The 21133-nt window shown below is 36.6% G+C and overlaps 1 protein-coding gene across 2 annotated transcripts in view; it reads left to right on the top strand.

Moving 5' to 3' along the window:
• The window catches only part of ERCC6L2 (ERCC excision repair 6 like 2), a 132862-nt gene that overhangs the window by 22242 nt on the left and 89487 nt on the right, over nt 1-21133 (top strand). For both annotated transcript variants that reach the window (XM_050761827.1, XM_050761828.1), the window contains exons 4-6: nt 7085-7278; nt 16166-16327; nt 16723-16930. In XM_050761827.1, the coding sequence (XP_050617784.1) occupies nt 7085-7278; nt 16166-16327; nt 16723-16930 (564 nt within the window). The remainder of the gene's footprint in view (nt 1-7084; nt 7279-16165; nt 16328-16722; nt 16931-21133) is intronic.

The following is a 21133-nucleotide window of genomic DNA, read 5'->3' as shown; positions in this document are numbered from 1 at the left end:
ACAGATATTGGTAACAAAAGTGCTCCATGAACTTATTTCAAGTTGTCTAGCTGACTAATTGCATCCAAAAAACATGAAGTAGGTTCTACCAATACAGGAAAGTTGGAATCAGAAAGACTAGGTCTGTGCTTACTTGTCTCTGCCCTTATGTCTGTGAATGCTCTTCATATCCATCCTTCAGTTTTCTCCTTCCTAAATGTGTGCTTATAAATACGTTATATATGATTCTTACCAAAAAGATTTCTAATAAGCAATGAAATATAAAAAAGTATATTATACTTACATGTCTTTTAAAAAATACTACCCTCAGCCTCCAGGAAACCAGATAAGAATAAAAATGAAGTGATTTTATGAAATCGTTTATCATATTTGGTAATGAACTACTTACCGTAAGTTTTAAAACAGACTCTTTCATACAAGTCTTAAGTACAAGATTGCCGAGAAGTCCAAGTTTACTCTTGTCTATCATAAAGACCATTTCAACACAAACTTTTCAGAACTACTGGCTCCAGATATTATAATTGTTGTCATTTTAAATTCTTTTAGTTTTTCAGTAGCATAAATGCATCCTGAGTATCAGATTCAATGTGATCCTGAAGATAATAATGGTACTTAATGTATTTTAAGTATTCAATAGCTCAAGTACTGTTTTTAGCTCTGAATTCAGTTGTTCCCTGGTTCTCAATGTCACTACAGAGCCTTTATATATCTCTTTTATGCCACTGTGACAGCAGACAGGAGAGAGAGCAAAAGAGGGAAAAGTAATATTTTAAATATATTAAAATACTTAAAAATATTTAAAATATTATAGAACAAGAATGGGCCAGGCACAGTGGTTCATGCCTGTAATCCCAGTACTTTGGGAGGCCAAGGAAGGCGAATTGCTTGAGCCCAGAAGTTAAAGACCAGCTTGGGCAACATGTCAAAACATCTTTCCTACTAAAAATACAGAAAATTAGCTAGGTGTGGTGGTGTGTGCCAGTAGTCCCAGGTACTTCAGAGGCTGAAGTGGGAGGATCACCTGAGCCTGGGGAGGTTGAGGCTGCGGTAAGCCATGTTTGCATCACTGCACTCCAGCCAGGGCAATAAAGTGAGACCCCTGTCTCAAAAAAAACAAAAAAAGAACAAGAATGAAAGAAAATAAAGTTAACAAAGATACTCATTTGATAATGTGGTAAAATATGCTTGTAATAGTTACCTCAGTTGACTCAAATTCCTCTCCTACCTTTCTTTTTCTTTCTCTTTATATATATATGTATGTGTGTGTATATGTATGCATATGTGATGTATCATATCTCTCTCTCTCTCTCTCACACACACACACACACACACACACACATACATACACATATATACAGTTGTCTCTTGGTATCTATGTGGGATTGGTTCCAGGACCTCTTTTGGGTACCAAAATGTGTGGATTCTCAAGTCCTTGATATAAAATAGTGTATTTACGTATAACCTATTATCTTCCCATATACTTTAAATCATCTGCAGTTTACTTAGTGCAATGTAAAGTCTACATAAATAGCTTTTATATTGTTTTGTTTAGAAAATAATGACAAGGTCTGTGTACATGTTTAGTGCAGATGGAATTTTTTAGTATTTCAGTTTGTAGTTAGTTGAATCCACTGTTAAGAAACCCACAGATATGGAGGAACAACTGTAAATTCCTTGCTATAATGTACATCGCTATTTACCTTCTTCAGTTGATTTCTTTATTTATTTTCAGTCTTTTTGTATTCTAATAAATTACCTTAAAGCTATAAGTGTTCCTTTGGGCCAGGCTTGGTTACTCACACCTGTAATCCCAGCACTTTGGGAGGCTGACGCGGGAGGATTGCCCAGGAGTTTGAGACCAGCCTGAGCACCATAAGGAGACCCTGTCTTTACAGAAAATAAAAAAAAATGAAACAGCCAGTTGTGGTAGTGTGTGCCTGTGGTCTCAGCTACTGGGGAGGCTGAGGTGAGAGAATCTCATGAGCCCAGGAGTTCTAGGCTGCAGGGAGCCTTGACCATGCCACTGCACTGCAGCCTGCGCAACAGAGAAGACCGTGTCTCACAAAAAAGTTCCTTTCAGTACTCCTTTGGCTGTGTTCTATAGTTTTTAACATGTAGTCTTTTCATTAGTCTTTTCTAAATTATCTGTGTCCCCAATTTTTATTCTCTTTTACCCAAGTACTATTTAAAAGAGAAGTTTTAAAATTTCGAAGTGAATAGCTATTGTTCGGGCACAGGATGGTAGGAGGGCTGAACCCTTTTTGACAATTTCTATTTTGTTGCATCAGGTAACAGCCTTGATATTTTTTTATTTGTGATTACATCCATGGATCAGTTTTTATGCTTTGATGTTGTGCATGGTGTAGTCTCTGTTGTTTTAAAATGTTGCTTATATTGTGCATTCTTTGTAATCATGGTCACATGGTTTTATATATTTCTATTTAATCATGTTTGTTAATTGCATTGTTAAAATGTTTAATAGTGTTATTTTCTTTTTGTCTGAGCATTTGGATCTGGAAAGAAATATGTTAAATTTTCTTGTTATGACTTTCAGTTTATTTCTCTTTGTGTTCATACCAACTTTTGCCTAATGTCTTCCGTTAATTCTTCAGAGGCCAGGTGTGGTGGTTTGTGCCTGTAGTCCCAGCTACTCGGGGGCTGAGGTAGGAGGATCACTTGAGCTCAGGAGGTTGAGGCTGCAGTGAGCCATGATTGTGCCACTGCACTCCCGCTTGGGTGACAGAGTGGGACTCTGTCTCAGAAAAAGAAAAAAATTCTTCGGTAAATTTTATGTGTTTGTATATTGCTCTCACACTTGATTATCCATAGGCTTATCTGCCTATAGAATTTTAAGTTCAAAATTTTCTTTTATAATGACAAAACTCATTTTATTATCTTCTGTCACTCCGTGTTGCAGATGAGAGTTCAATGTCAACCTGACTTTTTTCCTTGGAAAGAATTTTTTTTAATTGTTTGGAAGTATTAAGGACTTTTTTAATTGATTAAATTCGGAAATTTCCACGAGCCCTAACAGTCACTGTAGAATTCTTCCAAATAAATTTTGCTTTAGAAAAATATATACAGTGCTTTATGCAGGGAAAGTTGCATACTGATGCTAGTATCAGTTTCTTTGATGACTGGTGTAACTTTTCCTTCTTAAAATTACTTGGCCATTTTTTTTCTTGACTCAGTCTTTCCAACTGCCTTAGCTGTTTTGTTGAGTTTTGTTTTGCTTATCGTTGTTTTTTAGGTTCCTTCTAGGAAAAGTAAAGTTTTTAGTGGGGGAGGGCAGGGGGAGGTTTCGCTTTCAGAGGTGTAGGGTGGGTTGCTCAGTTCTTCAGGTGTGCCAGTTCTCATCTGCTCCTGCACTGTTCTGACCTGCTGATGCTGCCCTTCCAGGCATTCTACCACTATTATGGATTTATTAGGTTTGTTCTTTTGTTTCATTGGCATCAACACAAACATGTGTTGAGTTAGTCATTTGAACTGGAATTTAGAGTTTTTAATGGAATCACCAGTGACATTCTACGGTATTTCCCAGAAGTCAATACAAACAAAAATTGTAACTTTGAAAGTTTTGAAAGATAAATTTGTATTGGTTCATTTAAAACAATGTACGTTTTAAAAAGACAGTTTATGAAGTGGAGAAGAAATCAATTTTTTTGTATTTGTTATGCTAATGCCAGAATTACAATTGGATTCTGAAAAATTAATGGTGAAGCTTGTTGAAGAAAGCCCTTTAATGAACTGAGTGTTACAAATTAAGGAGTGGTGGGTCTAAGGTATGTGTGTGTGATACGATCCATCTCATACACATTTAAAAACTTTTCAAGTGTGAATAAATCATCTAAGAATGCATGAATGTTTTGTGCCAAGAATAAATTCTTAAAGGAAAAGACACAAGCTGTACATTTTAAACATTGATTTCTGGAATGGCTCTTTAGATGTAGGCTAAGTTTTGATTGAAATTCAGTTTTTATGAATCATAGTAAATTTATTATAAAATATTTTCTTGCATGATGAAGCTTTAGAGATTCTAAGTAAAATTCATAATTAATGCAAAAGAGGAGGATTTTTGTAGCAATCATAATACGAGCATCAGAAACAATTTCAATGACAATTTAACAAAAATATTTTATAATTATTTTATTTACTATACACTATTTTTTTAGTTCTTCGTATGTACCAAGAGGATTATGTTGCACATGATGCTCCCGTGAGCATCCTTATGCATATATCTTGACAACTTGTGCAACAATAACTGTAGGATAAATTCTTAGTGCTGGAATTGGATAGTGGAGCTGGATTTAGGGGATTACTTTTTGATAACTGGAGTTAAATTACCCCTTATCCCCACCAGTGGTGTGTAAGAATGTCTGTTTCCACCTTTTTATTTGCACTAGGTATTAGTAAACATAAATTTATGACTGAGAGATTTAAAATTTTTATCTTGCTTTGATTTACATTTCTTTATGAGTGAAGCTGTAGCATTTCAGATGCTTAAAAGCTATTTTTAAATCTAATTCTTGTTTTTAATCATAGTCTTTGATTAATAGTCCTTAACGATATATCCTGGAATCTAATTTTTTGCTCATAATATGTTTTGAAAATATTTCTTCGTCATGTAGAGTCAGCTTTGAATTGTGTAGTGATTTTTTTACAAATGTTTAGGTAGTTACAGGTATTGGTCTTTATAGTTTCTGGGTTTTATGTTTGCCTAGAAAAACCTTTTGTACTCTAAAATTGTAAGTACATTCACTCATGGTTTCTTTATAATATGTGTGATTTCATTTTATACCTTTATATCTTTGTTTCAGCTAGAAGTTATTTTGCTGTAGGTGTCTAGTAATCCAATTTTATTTTTCTCAGGTGGTTAGCCAGTTATCTTAATGCCATTTGTTGAATAAGTCCACTTTTCCACAGTGATTTGAAGGGCCACTTTTGTGTAAAATTAAACTCATTTCTATTTCTAGACATATTATTCTGTCCTAATTATTTGTTCATTTCTCTTCCAGTGCTACACAGTTTTAGTTATTTTAGCTTTATAATATAAGTTATTATTTGGTAGTTTCTCCTCAAGTTTTCTCAACTTATGAAAAATAAATTTTCTCCCAATTTCTCCTCAAAACCTATTGATATATATTAGTTGATACTGTGTTGAATTTATAGTTAACTTTGCTTGTCATTTCCATTCTTATATTTCTTATTTACTTCTCTTTTTTAATTGCAAGAGTTGATATTTATTGATCTGGTTTGTAACTTTCTGTTTTGATAGAATATCAAGTTTTGGCATAATGCCAAACTTTAGTACTTCATGTAGTACTTGGAAAATAGAAAGTGTTCAATTGATGAATGAATTAATACATGAAACCGTACATGTTGATGCTAAGTTAGGAATAATAATGTTTGTTCAGAGGACAGTGACAGTAGACTTGAAACAAAAGTTCTACCTGGGAATAAGTGTGATGTCAAAATGAAAAATAAATTACACCTTTACAGAAAAATTACAGAACGTAAAATTGGAATCTTTGCTAGAAAACTCGAAGTTCTAAAAAAAAAAAGTTTTTGTATTTATCTCTCCAATCTTAACTCTCTCAAAAATACCCAACATAGTTAATCAATTTATTTAATGCCAAAAGTTGATATTCTATCAAAACTTATGCTGTTTTTATACAAAGGACTTGGAAGGGCCCCTGACTACAGTGGATTCTAAACTGAAATTTCTGTATATTAAATAACCTTTGTATACTGAAGGAAAAAATGATCAGGTATGCACACAGTAGGGTATAAATTATGTTGGGTATTTTTGAGAGAGTTAAGATTGTAGCGATAAATACGAGACTTTTTTTTTTAGAACTTTGAGTATTTGTTAAACTGAATTTTTTCTGTATGTTTAATTGGTTCATCTCTGTCAAGTAGATCAAGTATAAAACTTTAGAAAAGAATCGTACTGGTAACCCTTTTAAACATAACAGGATAGGAATAGTGGTAACAGGGAGAAATAAAAACATTAAAAAGTTAAAATGGTTGATGACAGAGGATTCTGGGTTAGTACAGGAAAGGTACATGAATGTGAGGAATAACCAGAGAGATGTTGGTGATCCTCAGAGGGATTGATTGGTAGGCATTATTAGGGCAGAAGTCCTATTTACCTGAGTTTCAAGAGAGAACAGGAGGAGAGTTAAATATTGATAAGTCTTGAGGATCTTTGCTCTAGGGAGAGTAGAGTAGTGAGGTAATAGCTAGAGACAGATGTTGGGCTAAGGAAAAGAGGTTTTTTTAAATTTTCGTGTTTTGAATTTTTTTAACTCTGGGAAATATTCGAACATGCTTGTCCATAGGTGATACGGTTCATTAAAATAGAAAAGTTAATCAGGTAGGGGAGTTTGGGGGCACTTTCTGCAGCATTGACTTTAGGTTGGCAAGAAGGAATGGGAGCCACTGTGTGCATTCAGCGGTTGTTTTTGGAGAAGAACATGAACAGCATATCCATGGCAACAGGTGGGAGGGCAAAATATATGGAAATGAATATAGATAAGGTTATTGATACGATACTGAGACAAGTTCATCCAGGAAGTTTTCTTCTGATTGCTTCAATTTTCCAGTGAATTTTCCAGTTCTCTGAGAGTATCTGAGAGAGGGGAAGAGGAAGTGGACTAGGAAAATGCAAAAGGAAGGAGAGCTCAAGGAGACCATATATTTCAAGATGAACACGTGGCCTGCTGGTGTGTGTACATTACCCACTTGGCCTTTGAAGCTATTATTGGGATCCAGATTTTATTCTTTTCTCTCTTTTGGAAAGTTACTTCTCTCTTATTTCTAAATGCCTTTTTGGTAGGGGGAAATAAAAAACACGTGTTTCTTTGAGCAAGGTTAGGTGTCTATTATGTCCTGAAAAAAGCTAATTAAACAGCAAAGTACTTTTTGAGAATCTTCAATGTCCAGATATAGCTAATCACTCAGTTGTATTTATTGTTACTAACTAGATGTCAAAATGAAGGAAGAGGACTATTGATATTCTTGATTTCACTTTGGGATTATTTTTCAGTTTTTAAAAAACAACATTTTTTTATTCTTCTTTTAGATGTTCTTAATAGTTGCTCCTCTTTCTGTCCTCTACAACTGGAAGGATGAATTGGACACCTGGGGATATTTCAGAGTCACTATTTTACATGGAAACAGAAAAGATAATGAACTAATTCGTGTAAAGCAGAGGAAATGTGAAATTGCTCTAACAACTTATGAAACACTGCGCTTATGCCTGGATGAACTTAACAGGTAATGGGAATAATAGGAATGATTGTATTAATATTCTGCTTACATCCCTTTACATTAAGTTTTTTTTTTTTTTTTTTTTTTGAGACAGAGTCTTGCTTTTGTGTTTTTAGTAGAGACGGAGTTTCGCCACATTGCCCAGGCTGGTCTGAAACTCCTGAGCTCAGGCAATCCACCCACCTCAGCCTCCCAAAGTGCTAGGATACAGGTGTGAGCCACCATGCCTAGCCTATACTGTGATTTTTTAAAAAGAAGTAATGATTATTCCTATGCTTGATTTAATTTCATTTTAGAATTGTTGAAATATTAATTCATAATAACTTATTCTCTGAGAAGGAAAAACCTGCATCAGGTTTCCTAGAATTTCTTACTCTATTTCTGACATTGATTACAGGATACTTCTTCAAACAATGATTGTTAAAGAATGATAAGACTTGTCCTAAATCTCTTGTACAGCCTTTTATGCAGACCCTGTCTCTGAACTAGGTCAGTGATTTTCATGAATTATTTCAATTATGGGAGTCTGTTGTGAATATAAAGTGGCAAAAAATACGCACACACACACACACACACAGAACCACTGTAGCATAGAGTGTAAGAGAGAAGTGGCCAAAAGGTAACACCAGTGAGATAAACAGGGAATAGATTATAGAGAGTATTGGAAGGTACTTTGAGGATTTTGGTCTTTATCCTGAGAGCAATAGAGCACCCCCTACAGTGTTGTCAGCAGATTACCAATAGGATAAAAATGATCAGATTTGCACTTTGTGAATACCTTAGTTGCTGTGTGTGCAGATAGAGGAGAGACAAGCTGAATGGAGAAAGACCAATTAAGAGGCTTGTTATGGTCTGAATTGTGTCACTTCTTCTCAACCGCTTTCCACAGTTTAAATGTTCAGGGCTCAACCCCAGCACCTCAGAATGTAACTGTGTTTAGAGACAGGTCACTTTAAGTTTTAAAGAGGTGGTTAAAACCGAGGCTGATTGGGTGGGGCCTGGGTCCAGTATGACTAGTATCCTTATAGGAAGAGAAAGAGACACCAAGGACACACACATGCCACAGAGGAAGGGACTTGTGAGGACCCAGCAAGAAGGCAGTCATCTGCAAGCCAAGGGGAGAGGCCTCAGGAGAAACCAAATTTGCTGACACCTTGCTCTTGAAATTCGAGCTTCCAGGATTGCGAGGAAATAAATTTTGGTTGCTTTAAGCCATCTAGTGTGTAGTATTTTATTTTGGTAGCCCTAGCAAACCAATGCAAGGCTTTTATAGTAGTCTGGTCTCAGGACCATGGTAGTGAGGTCTGGACTCTTCATCGTTGTTCCGGCAACGGGCTGGACCTTGCTAAAATCATTGATTTCCATCTGCTTGGAGCCTAGATTTCCCTCTACAGGGTTACAATTTTTACCTTTTAGGTGAAGATGAAAGCGTGGCATTAGAAACAGTTATCTAATAAGTCTTTAAAATGTTTAGACATTATAGTTATACTCAATTTGAACTACTGCTAACGAAGGAGTTAATGATATTCCCCCAAAGTCAACCGAAGTTTAGAAAACTAGGTAATTTTTTTAAGGTGATACTTCCACATCAGCATTAAGATGATTTAGCACAGGATAAAAAGAACAGTTGATACTTGTTTCAAATTTTATAAGCACAAAATAAAGAGTAAAAAAATTACTAATTAGCTCTGTGGCTTTGGGTAAATCGGCTCATGTGGAAAATGACAGAGGATGAATTAAATCAGTCTCTGTGAAAACTAGCCCCTCGAGCCCAGCTGGAGAGTTGTATTAAAATCAACTTTAATGAGAGTTAATTTGTGTAGAATAATTATGCCATTTCAGGTATACAGTTTGATGAATCTTGACCAGGGATTGGTAAACTTTTTCTGTAAAGGGCCAGATAGTAAATATTTTAGGCTTTTGGGCCACATGTAGTCTCAGCTGCATATTCTTCTTTTTTATTTTTATGACCGTTTAAAATGTAAAAACTACTCTTAGCTTGCTAAGCATACAGAAGTGCCCGCGGGCTGGATTTGGCCATGGGTAGTAGTATACTGACTCCTAGTTTCGACAAAGGAGTGCAACCACTATCCCAAACAAGGTAAAAACTATTTTTATCATCCCAGAACTTTTCTCTTACCTCTTTACAGTGGCTTTTCCTCAACCCTCACCTAGGGCAACTACTGGTTTTAATTTCTGCCACTGTAGGTGAGTTTAAGCTGTTACGGAGCCTGTCAGTGGTATTACACAGAAAGCACCCTTTTCTGTGGGTGGCGTCTTTTGTTCAGCATGTTTTTTGAGATTCGTTGGCGTTGTGGAGTGTGTCAGTGACTGTTCTTTCTTCATGTTGCATTGTATTCCATTTTATCAATATGCACATTTTGTTGCCCATCCGTTTGAGGATGGGTTTTTGGGTTTTTCCAGTTTTGGATTATTATAGATAAAACTTCAAGGGATATTTGTGTGTAAGGCTTTTTTGGACATATGTTTTCATTTCTCTTGGAGTAGAATTTCTGTATTATGTGGTTTACTGTAGGTTTAGCTTTAGAAGAAACTGCCAAACCATTTTCCACAGTGGTTTTACTCCAGCTAGCAATGTGTGAGAGCTCAGTTGTTTCATATTCTCAGCAACATTTGGTATTGTCAGTCTTTTCCTTTTAGTTATTTTAGTAGGTGCGTAGTAGTATCTTCTAGTGTAATTTGCATTTTTCTGATCCATGTGCGCTTGGAAAACAATGTTCGTTCTACAGTTATTAGGTGTAGTGTTTATAAATATCAATAAGACTAGATTGGTTAAGATGTTGTTCAAGTGTTTTCTATCTTTGCTGATTTCCTTTTTGGTTGGCTTACAGTATCTGAGAGAGGAGAGTTGAAATCTTCAATTATAATTGTAGATATGTTTATTTCTCCTTTCACTTCTGTCACCGTTTAATTTAGTATTTTGAAGCTCTTTTATGAGGTGCACATGCATTTATGGATTTTTTTGTGATGAATTGATCCTTTTATCTTTAAAAAATAACTATTTCTAATAATATCTCTTATCTTGATGTTTTATCTGATATGAGCATAGCCATATTGTGATACATTTCAGTAGTATGTTCCTTTTTATTGCCGATGATACTGTCATATAGCTATCCCATATTTTGTCCATTCTCCAGTTGATTGACATTTGAATTGTTTCCAGATTTTGACTGTATGAATAATGCTGCTGTCTTATGCTGAGTCTTATGCTTACTGCATGTAAATAGCTTTTCATGTTTTTATTGCAGTACATCTGTTCTTAATATTTGGGGTGAGTCTCTTATAGTTCAGTCTTGCTTTTTCATCCATTCGGATAATCTTTGCCTTTTATTTGGGTATTTAGACCATTCACTTTGAATATAATTATTGGTAAAGTTGAACTTAGAGCTACCATTTTTGTCAGGTCTGGGATTTAATTTTATAAATCAAACTTGTAAGCTAATAAATTAGCCTGTTACTGTTTCATGGATCCTGACAGAAGACTAATCTGACGCATGGAGAGGTTAAATAATTTTTCTTGGCCTTGACAACTAAGTCAGTGGCAGACATGAGGATCGAACCTTGACCATCTAACGCCAGACCTCAGGTTTGGTTTGGTTTTGTTTTTGAGACAGAGTCTTGCTCTGTTGCCCAGGCTGGAGTACAGTAGTGCTATCACCGCTCACTGTAGCCTCAGTCTCCCACCTCAGCCTTCCAAGTAACTAGGACTACAGGCATGCGCCACCATGCCTGGAAAATGTTTTTATTTTTTGTAGAGACAGAGTCTCCCTGTGTTGCCCAGGTTGATCTCAAACTTTTGGACTCAAGCAATCCTCCCACCTCAGCCTCCCAAAGTGCTGGGATTATAGGTGGGAGCCACCATGCCTGGCCAGACCTTAGGTTTTTAACCAATATACTGTACCACCCCAAAAGATGTTTTGCAATTCGATAAATGTAATAAATTCATCTATCATAGCATCAGTCATATTTTAATTATTTCTTACCTGTCTGTCCCCTTAGACTGTAAGCTCTTTGGTATAGATTTTTATCTTTTTTTTTTTTTTTTTTTTTTTTTTTGAGACAGAGTCTCGCTCTGTCGCCCAGGCTGGAGTGCAGTGGCCGGATCTCAGCTCACTGCAAGCTCCGCCTCCCGGGTTTAGGCCATTCTCCTGCCTCAGCCTCCTGAGTAGCTGGGATTACAGGCGCCCGCCACCGCGCCCGGCTAGTTTTTTTTTGTATTTTTTAGTAGAAACAGGGTTTCACCATGTTAGGTTTCACCAGGATGGTCTCGATCTCCTGACCTCGTGATCCGCCCGTCTCAGCCTCCCAAAGTGCTGGGATTACAGGCTTGAGCCACCGCGCCCGGCCAGATTTTTATCTTTAAATTCTGTATCTCAGTACTTTTAGCACATAAGAGTTGCCAAATAAATGATTGTTAGGTGACTGTTTTTTCTGATTATTATAAATATTGTTATAAATATTAAATAAGAATTCTGAAGTAGAATTATGTAACTATAAATCATATATTTATAAGATTAGAGAAATGTTTATGATTTTATAGTTATTTAGTTGTATTTGTTTGTTCAAATGTCTCTATTTTGTGTTTGGCAAATATTAAAAATAATTAATATTTTACCTGAGCAAATGTTAAGTTGTTTTTGTGAGGACAGTGTTCTGTCCTTTTATCACGGATACTCCATGGAGGGGATGAACGTGCTATGTAACATGAGTGAGCTATAGTATTTTTCTTATTGCTGTTATATTTTTTTTTACTTCATTTCAGTTTTTATTAGAGTTAAGTATGTATATGATTTAAAGAGCCAAATATGATAAAAGACTTCTAGGGAAACCTGCAGTTCACTGTCCCCCAGTTACCTTTACCTCAGCTCTTACTGATCTTCATCGTCTTTACTTCCTTCGTGCTGAAGAACATGTTTATACTACAGCTTTTCCATTTTCCTTTAGTTTTCAGCATCATCTGTTGATTTCTTCTTAAGGAAAATTAGGATTTTTGCCCTTCTCTTGCCTGCTTTCGGATGGCCTGGCCCATCTACTTTGTGCAGCGGGAGGGTTCTTAAACAGACTGCTGAGCATTTACATGACTCCAGTTTCCAGAGGCATCTGGGGCCACCAGTTCTTAACTTTTCAAGAATGTGTAAATAATACTAGATTGCTTCTTGGCTCTTTCCACTATTGGCATAGGACACTGTAGTCTCTGCTTTTGTAAGCCATCTTGTCCATGTTCTTTTCAGCTTCTAGAATTTTTGCTATTTTCTCCTTTCTTTGTTCTTGAGGCTTCTAGCTTTTTTCAGCTTTATATTAAGAAAATGATGAAAGCTATAGAAAAGTTAAAATAACAGTACACGAACATCCATCCATATTCTCACTATCTAGATTCAGCAGGTGTGTGTGTGTGTGTGTGTGTGTGTGTATTCAAATGTTGGCAAAATATAAGTTTATGTAAATGTGTGTGTGTCTATGTCTGTGTCTTTGTGTATGGTGGTGGTAATGAGTCATTTCAGCAAGTTGCATAAAACATGACATCCTTATCCTGAAGTATTTTAGCATGGATTTCCTAAAACTAGTAATACTTGCTGTCATACCACATTATCATCGTCACACACGAGAATATTAATAGCAATTAAAATTTCCTCAGTCATTCTCAAAACATCTTTAATATCTAATGCTTATAAAGCAGGATTCAATAAAGGTTCAAATGAAAAGTTTGGTTAAGTCTATTTATTCTTCTAATCTCTATCATTTTTCCAATTTGTATTTTTTAATTATATGGCTTTTTGAGGGGACCAGGCCAGTTGTTTTAGGATATCTCACATATTAGATTTGTCTGATTACTTTCTCAACATATATTTATCTGTCATCTGTATCTTAATAATGTGGTTTTGGCCCAAAGGCTTAAATAGATTCAGATTAAACATTTTTGGCAAGAATGCTTCATAAATGATGCTGTGTGGACTTCATATTGCATCACTTCAGAAAGTATTAATGCCAAGTTGTTTGACTGTCAGTGATGCCAAGTCTGTCGCACAGGTTTAGGAGGTTACCATCATCAGATCTCTCCATTGTCAAGATACATTTCTTGCTTTATAATGATCAAATAATCTGTGGAGTGATACTTTGCCACCATTTAAATATTCTGGTATCCCTCAATCCTTTTACTTAGTATCAGCACACACAAATTATTCTTGTCTGAATCAGGTACTTTATTAGGTTTGGCAAAATAATATTTTTCTAATTTTATTATTTCTTTTCTACACATTAATGGTATTCTCCTGTAAAGGAAAGCTTTCTCTATTAATCAGGAATTAACCACAATTTTGACTTTAAAAAAACAAGATGAATGTTTGATTCTTTTGCCTTAATGACCAGTTTTTGGAGTAAGAAGTTAGCATAATGGTCATCTGTACTGGTGGCAAAGTTTCTCACCCCCTTCACTCGCTTTCTGTCCTTTCCTTCCTTCTTTCTCTCCTTCCTTCCTTCCTTCCTTCCTTCCTTCCTTCCTTCCTTCCTTCCTTCCTCTTTCTTTCTTTTCTCTTTTCTTTTTCTTTCTGTTTCTTTTTTCTCTTTCTTTCTCTTTTTCTTTCTTTCTTTTTTTCTTTCTTTCTTTCTCCTTCCTCCCTGCCTCCCTGCCTCCCTGCCTGCCTCCCTTCCTCCCTTCCTCCCTTCTTTTCTTCCTTCCTTCCCTCCCTCCCTCCCTCCCTCCTTCCTTCCTACCTTCCTTCTGCTGTGGACCCAGATTGGGTGGATTATTGAAGTATACTTGACATAAAATGTACTCTTGTAAGTTAGAATGATGTTTAGTAAATTTTAACAGTTGTGCTATGACCACGATCTAGTTTTTGAACATTTCTATCACCTCAGAAAGTTATTTGTCTATGGTCAGTCCCTGCTTGCATCTCCAGTCTCTGGCAGCTACTCATCTGCTTTCTCTTTCTATAGGTTTTGCCTTAACTGGACATTTCATATAAATGGAGCCATTCAATATAAAGTCTTTGGTGTCTGGCTTCTTTCACTTAACAAATGTACCACGTATTGTGATACATTTCAGTAGTTGTTCCTTTTTGTTGCTGAATGGTACTATTATATGGCTATCCTGTGTTTTGTCCATTCACCAGTTGATGGACATTTAACTGTTTCCAGTTTATGGCTATACAGATTTGCTGCTGTGAACATTCACATACAAGTCTTTGCCTAAGTTTTCATTTTTCTTGGGTAGATACCTAGGAATGGAATTGTGAGTTCTTATGCTAAGTATATGTTTACCTTTTTAGTAAACTGCCAACTGTTTTAGAACAGTCGCTGTGCTTTCCCAAAAGCAGTGTATGAGGATTCTAGTTTCTCCACATCCTTAGCAACACCTGATACTGTTAATCATTTTTATCATAGCCGTTCTAGTGGGTGCATTGTGATATTTCATGTTTTAATTTGCAGTTCTCTAATAACTAACGATGTTGAGAATTTTTTAATGTGCTTATTTGCCATCTGTATATCTTCAAATAGACATTTGGTGTCTATTAGAATCTTTTGCTCGTGTTTTAATTGGGTTGTTTAAAATTTTCTTGAGTTATAGTAATTTTTTTTTTTTTTTTTTGAGACAGTCTTGCTGTGTCACCAGGCTGGAGTGCAGTGGCGCAATCTCAGCTCACTACAACCTCTGACTCCCTAGTTCATGCGATTCTCCTGCCTCAGCCTTCCGAGTAGCTGGGATTACAGGCACATGCCACCACACCCAGCTAATTTTTGTATTTTTAGTAGAGATGGGGTTTCACCATGTTGGCCAGGATGGTCTCGATCTTCTGACCTCATAATCCACCTGCCTCGGCCTCCCAAAGTGCTGGGATTACAGGCATGAGCCACTGTGCCTGGCCGAGTTGTAATAATTCTTTATATATTCTGTATACAAGTCCTTTATCAGATTATGATTTGCAAATATTTTTGCCGAGTCTGTAGCATGTCTTTTTATTTTCTTAATGGTGTCATTGGAAGAGCAAAAGTTTTTAACTTTGATGAAGTCCAACTTACCACTCTATTTTTAATTCACTATAAGTTTTGTGTCATATCTAAGAAGTATGTGCCTAATCCAGAGTCACAATTTTTTTTTCCCATTTTTTAAAAAGTTTTAGTTCATATTTAGGTCTGTGATCTGTTTTTAGTTAATTTTCGTGTGTGTTGTGAAGTGTCTAAATTCATTTTTTCATAGAACTCCTGGATTTTTGTTTATTCAATATTTTATTTTCAATTGTAGTCAATATTCTTAACAATGCTCAAATATTCCAATTAGGCTGGCGTCTCTGTTCTTTGGATATATTCGCGTTTGTCTTTGGATACATCTGTGCTTTTCGGCTGTTCAGTGCGTCCCCCAACGTATGCCTGAAATCAGCTGTCTCCATTTTTCCGCAAGACTCTCGTTCCTTTTAGTGAAGAGACCACTATGGGTGCTCATTGCTACTGGGGTAACAATCACTTCTAACCTTTCTTAGTGGACAGGGCTATGTAATACAGCTTTTTAAAATCATGAGTTTATATTGATATTTTTCATTCAGAAAAACATTACAATAAAACATTGCAAGTTTTACTTGTTTTTCTGGTTTGCAACTTTAAAAAATTCCTTTATTGTTACTTCAGTGATGTTTAAATGAAATTTTTCTTTTTCCCATCATTAAAGAATGTCTGTACCTTTTCTGCATTTTATTTTTGTGGACTGCCCAAGGCTGTGACCATTTAACTAAGTGGGTAAGAATCCAATGGAGTCATCAAAGAGTAAAAAGGAAAAAATAATTCCAAAACTTTGATAGAGAAAGCTACTCTCTAAAAATGCTGTGGACTAAGAAAGGAAGTTTTCTCGGCCTCACCCTTCTTTTTTCTTACTTTATAGTTTGGAATGGTCAGCTGTCATTGTGGATGAAGCTCATAGAATCAAGAATCCAAAAGCTAGAATAACAGAAGTTATGAAAGCTTTGAAATGTAATGTCCGCATTGGTCTCACTGGAACCATTCTTCAGAACAACATGAAGGAACTGTGGTGTGTTATGGACTGGTGAGGGAAAACACCTTGTAAAAAATTGTTTCATAGTTCTTCAGCTGAATACTCTCTTGTTTGCTAATCATTAGTTTCCAAACAAAACAGTCGTTTTTCTGTTTTTAGATGTGTTTGATCCCTGATGTGTTATACAGAGTAGAGAGTCCCATGAAAACCTATCTTTATATATATATTACTCTTGGTCCCTGAAGTAAATATACATGTTAACTGCCAGTTTCATCCTTATAGTTATAACCTGAAACTATTGTAAAGAAAGAACATTCTGTTTTCTTGGCTTTTGTTTTTGTTACCATTGATAATCAAGTAATGTGGTATATCTCTTAGATGCAAGAAGTTAGTGTTTTCTTTTTAGATAATAAAGCCCTCACATTTTTCTTATTGTCTTTATAAAGGGCTGTGCCAGGCCTTTTAGGGACCAGGACCTGCTTCAAGAAGCAGTTTTCTGACCCAGTAGAACATGGTCAGAGACACACGGCCACAAAGAGAGAACTGGCCACTGGCCGAAAGGCCATGCAGAGACTTGCCAGAAGGATGTCCGGCTGGTTTCTCAGGCGCACCAAGGCTCTTATCAAGGATCAGTTGCCTAAGAAGGAAGACCGGGTAAGAACCGCATTTGTGTATATTTGTGTATATTATTAATTTGTGGTCATATTTTTTTTTACTTTTTAAGAAAAAGTCTGTCTCCTGTGGTATTTTGTAAATACAGTTTTTTTGCCTTTTATTCTGTATGGAAAAAAATTGTTAGGCGCAGAATTTCAGAAACCATTGATTGAGCTCCGTTGTTTTCCTTACTGACTTTATTAACCTGTTAACAGGTTTATTATTAGTATACATTAAACTCATTTCTCATCAAAACTTTTTTTGCTTTTTTGATACAGAGTCTGGCTCTATCACCCAGGCTGGAGAGCAGTGGCACGATCTCGGCTCACTGCAACCTCCCCCTCCCAAGTTCAAGCAATTCTCCAGCCTCAGCCTCCTGAGTAACTGGGATTACAGACGTGCACCACCACGCCTGGCTAATTGTTTTGTATTTTTAGTAGAGACAGGGTTTCACCATGTTGTCTAGGCTGGTTTTGAACTCCTGACCTCAGGTGATCCACTTACCTCGGTCTCCCAAAGTCCTGGGATTACAGGAGGGAGCCACCATGTCTGGCCTCATCAAAACTTTTGATGCAGTTTTTCCCCAGTAAAGAAGGAAGAGCTTCTCTCTCCAATGTGTTTTCTGTTCACACTTTGTCCTTCCTGCACTGTGTACTGTCCACCACACAGTGTATTCTTTGGTGCCTTAATTATAGCTGTAGAACCAAAGTGGTTAAGAACTTTGTAAAAAATACATAGGTTTGTTTCTTGTAGAATGCTATTTGCAGTTACACAACTAACCTAACTTTTAGAATTTGTAGAAAAACTACATTGTTAAATTTTTAAGAAAATATGAGGAGTGGACTTCAAAAGGATTTTTTAAAAATGTAGTCTTCTTTTATAGTTCTTAATCTTGTGTTTCTTCTAGCTTGGGCAATGAAGTAAAGGTTCTATAAATTACTATGGAACTAAACCTAATTAATGTTGTCCTAAATAAGGGCAGTCCTATGAAATGCCCTCTAATTTTAGTATATCCTCTTGATTGTTTCTTTAAAAAAATAGATTTGAAAGGAAAATATGATATGGATATTCTAGTTGGGGAAATAGATACATCTGACTTTTGATGTTTATCTAAAGCAAATATTGTTGTTAAATTGAGATACTTCATGAACTCTCACTTTTAAAAATGTTTTATGCAACTTCGTATATGTGATTTAGCTATCCATCTAGTAGGAACAATACAAAAGTACAAGAAGAGAATTATGCATAGAGATTTAGAGCTTGGACTCTGAAATCAAATACTATTTGATTAGAGTATTTGTGACTTGGAGCTTCTCTGCTTAGAGTTTTGTGACTTGGAGCAATTTGTGAGGCCCTGGAATCTGGGTTTCTTCCTCTGTTAAATGGTAGTGATGATAATAGCGCCCGCCTCACGTGGTTGCTCTGAAATGCATGACACATAAGAAATATTAAGTAATTGGTACTGTGTTTAATAATGATAAATAGCTCAAGATACCTTCGTGCTTCCGTCGTTGACCACCATCTTCTATATTCTCTTTTTTTCTTATGTGTACTTTTGTATTTAAGGTTGGGGTCAAGGTGTACTAAATATTTTACATAAACATTTTTTTAAAATCTAGCATTGGGAGGGGGCAGGCCGGATGTGTGCTGCCATGCATCCTTCTTCAGTCTGGTTTGAGTCTTTAAAAAATAAAAGATAAAAATAGCTTCCAAAAGAGTTCTCGTCATCCTGGCTAAAGGAGCAGAGGAAATGGAGACAGTCAGCCCTGTAGACATGATGAGACAAGCTGAGATTAAGGTCACCATGCAGGTCTGGCTGGAAAAGACCCACTACAGTGTAGCCATGATGTTGTTATTTGTCCTGATGTCAGTCTTGAAGATACAAAAAAGAAGGACTAAATGACATGATATTTCTAACAGGACATAATCTGAGTGCCGTTTATTTGAGTCTGCTGCCTTGAGAGAGATACTGAAGGAACAAGAAACGAGAAGGGCCTCATAGCTACCATCTATGCGGGTCCTGCAGGTCTGTTGGCTCATGAAATAGATTTTGGAAGTAAAGTTAAAACATACCTACTTGCCAAAGACAAAATGATGAATGGAAGTCACAGCTACTCTGAGAATCGTGTGGAAAAGGACGGCCTGAGTTTTACAAGTCGGGGGGCTTAGGACTGCCTTCATGTCTACTCTTGGGATTGTTGAGGCCTAAGAGCCAAAGAGGTGGTGGCTCAAGTGAGGGCTCCACTTGTTCTTAAAGACTAGGGCAGAAAAATGTGACCATCAGTTAGAGAAATAAGCCATTCTCATTGTGTTTTTTAAAAACAGAAAAATGGTAGGTTAATATGCTCAGAAGCCATCGTCATTCCTGCTTTTGTGAAGTATAGTTGTGAAGTAACAACTACATAGAGATTTCTCAACCTACAAATTGTGTCTTTTTTTTTTTTTTTTAAGACAGAGTCTCACTCTGTCACCCGGGCTGGAGTGCAATGGCATGATATTGGCTCACTGCAAGCTCCACTTCCCTGGGTTCAAGCGATTATTTTGCCTCAGCCACCCGAGGAGCTGGGACTACAGGTGTGCACCACCATGCCCGGTTAATTTTTGTATTTGTAGTAGAGACAGGGTTTCACTGTATTGACCAGGCTGGTCTTGAACTCCTGACCTCATGATCTGCCTGCCTCCCAAAGTGCTTGGGTTACAGGTGTGAGCCACAACGACTGGCCTGTGTCTATATTTCTGAGCCTGTTTACAGAACAAACAGGGCATTTCGAAAAAAAAAAAAAAACTAGCATTTTTTATATAGACATTACTGTATTTGCTTGTATGCACCTTTGCCTATTTATTACCAATAATCTGTTGTAGTGATATAAGCATATAAATATTTGCAAATATTTATATATTTATATTTTACAAATATAAAAAATGCTTTGTCCCTGAGGTCAGGAAGTGCCTTGCCAGCAAAGGACTACCTTTTAAAGTTCTGTTGATACTGGATAATCCTTGTGGCTACCCAGAACCGCATGCCGAGGCGTCAAGGTGGTCCCCTTGCCCCCCAAACACAACATGTCTAATTCAGCCTCTAGATGAGAGGGTCGTAAGGACCTTCAAGGCTCATTACACCTGGTCCTCTATGGAAAGGATTGTCAGTGCTATGGAGGAGAACCCTGATAGAACATCATGAGCGTCTGGAACGATTACACCATTTGAAGATACCATCGTTCTTATAGAAAAAGCCGTGAAAGCCGTCATTCCTGGAATAGTAAATTCCTGCTGGAGAAAACCGTGTCCAGATGTTGTGCATGACCTGACAGGATTTACGACAGAGCCAATCAAATAAATCACGAGAGGCAAAAAAGGTGAAGCATTTCAAGCGACGGATCTTGGAGAAATTCAAGAGCTAATTGAAAGAAATTCAGGATACCACACCAGAGGAATTGAAGATGACTTGATGCAAATACGTGCTTTCAAACCAGTGCCAGATGATGAGAAAGAAGACGTAGAAAAAGCAGTGCCAGGAAACACTGACACTAAATAATCTGGCAGAGGGGTTCTGATTATTTGAGACTGCTTTTGACTTCTTTTATGACATGGACCCTTCTGTGATATGGGCACTGAAACTAAAGCAAATGGTGGAAGAAGGATTGCCACCGTATAGAAACATTTTTTAGAGCAATGAAAAGCAAAAATGTCAGACAGAAATTACAACATGCTTCTGTAACGTTACACCGAGTGTACCTGCCTCTCCTGCCTCCCTTGACTTCCTTTTCACTTCCTTCACCTCTTCATTTCTGCCACCCATGAGAAAACAAGACCAGCCTCTCCTCTTCCTCGTTCTCCTCAGCCTGCCCAACATGAAGCCCTGTATGGTGACCTGCTTCCACTTAATCAACAGTGAAGACATTTTCGCTTTTTTATGATTTACTTAGCAACATTTTCTTTATAACATTTTCTTTTTTTCTAGTTTTATTGTAAGAATATAACATATATAACATGTATCAGATAATACAAAGTAGTGTTTTTCAACTATTTATGCTGTTGTTAAGGCTTCCGGTCAACAGTAGGCTATCAGTAGTTATGTTTTTGGGGAGTCAGAAGTTATACATGGACTTTTGACTGTGTGGGGAGTTAGCACCCTAGCAACATCCGTGTGCAAGAGTCAACTGTGTAAGGAACATCATTTGTTCACATTATGATTTCTTTTAA

The sequence above is a fragment of the Macaca thibetana genome, chromosome 15 (assembly GCF_024542745.1).
Source record: "Macaca thibetana thibetana isolate TM-01 chromosome 15, ASM2454274v1, whole genome shotgun sequence".
Lineage (NCBI taxonomy): Eukaryota > Metazoa > Chordata > Mammalia > Primates > Cercopithecidae > Macaca > Macaca thibetana.
Note: the sequence above shows the minus strand (reverse complement) of the source record. Positions and strands in the feature narration are given on the sequence as shown.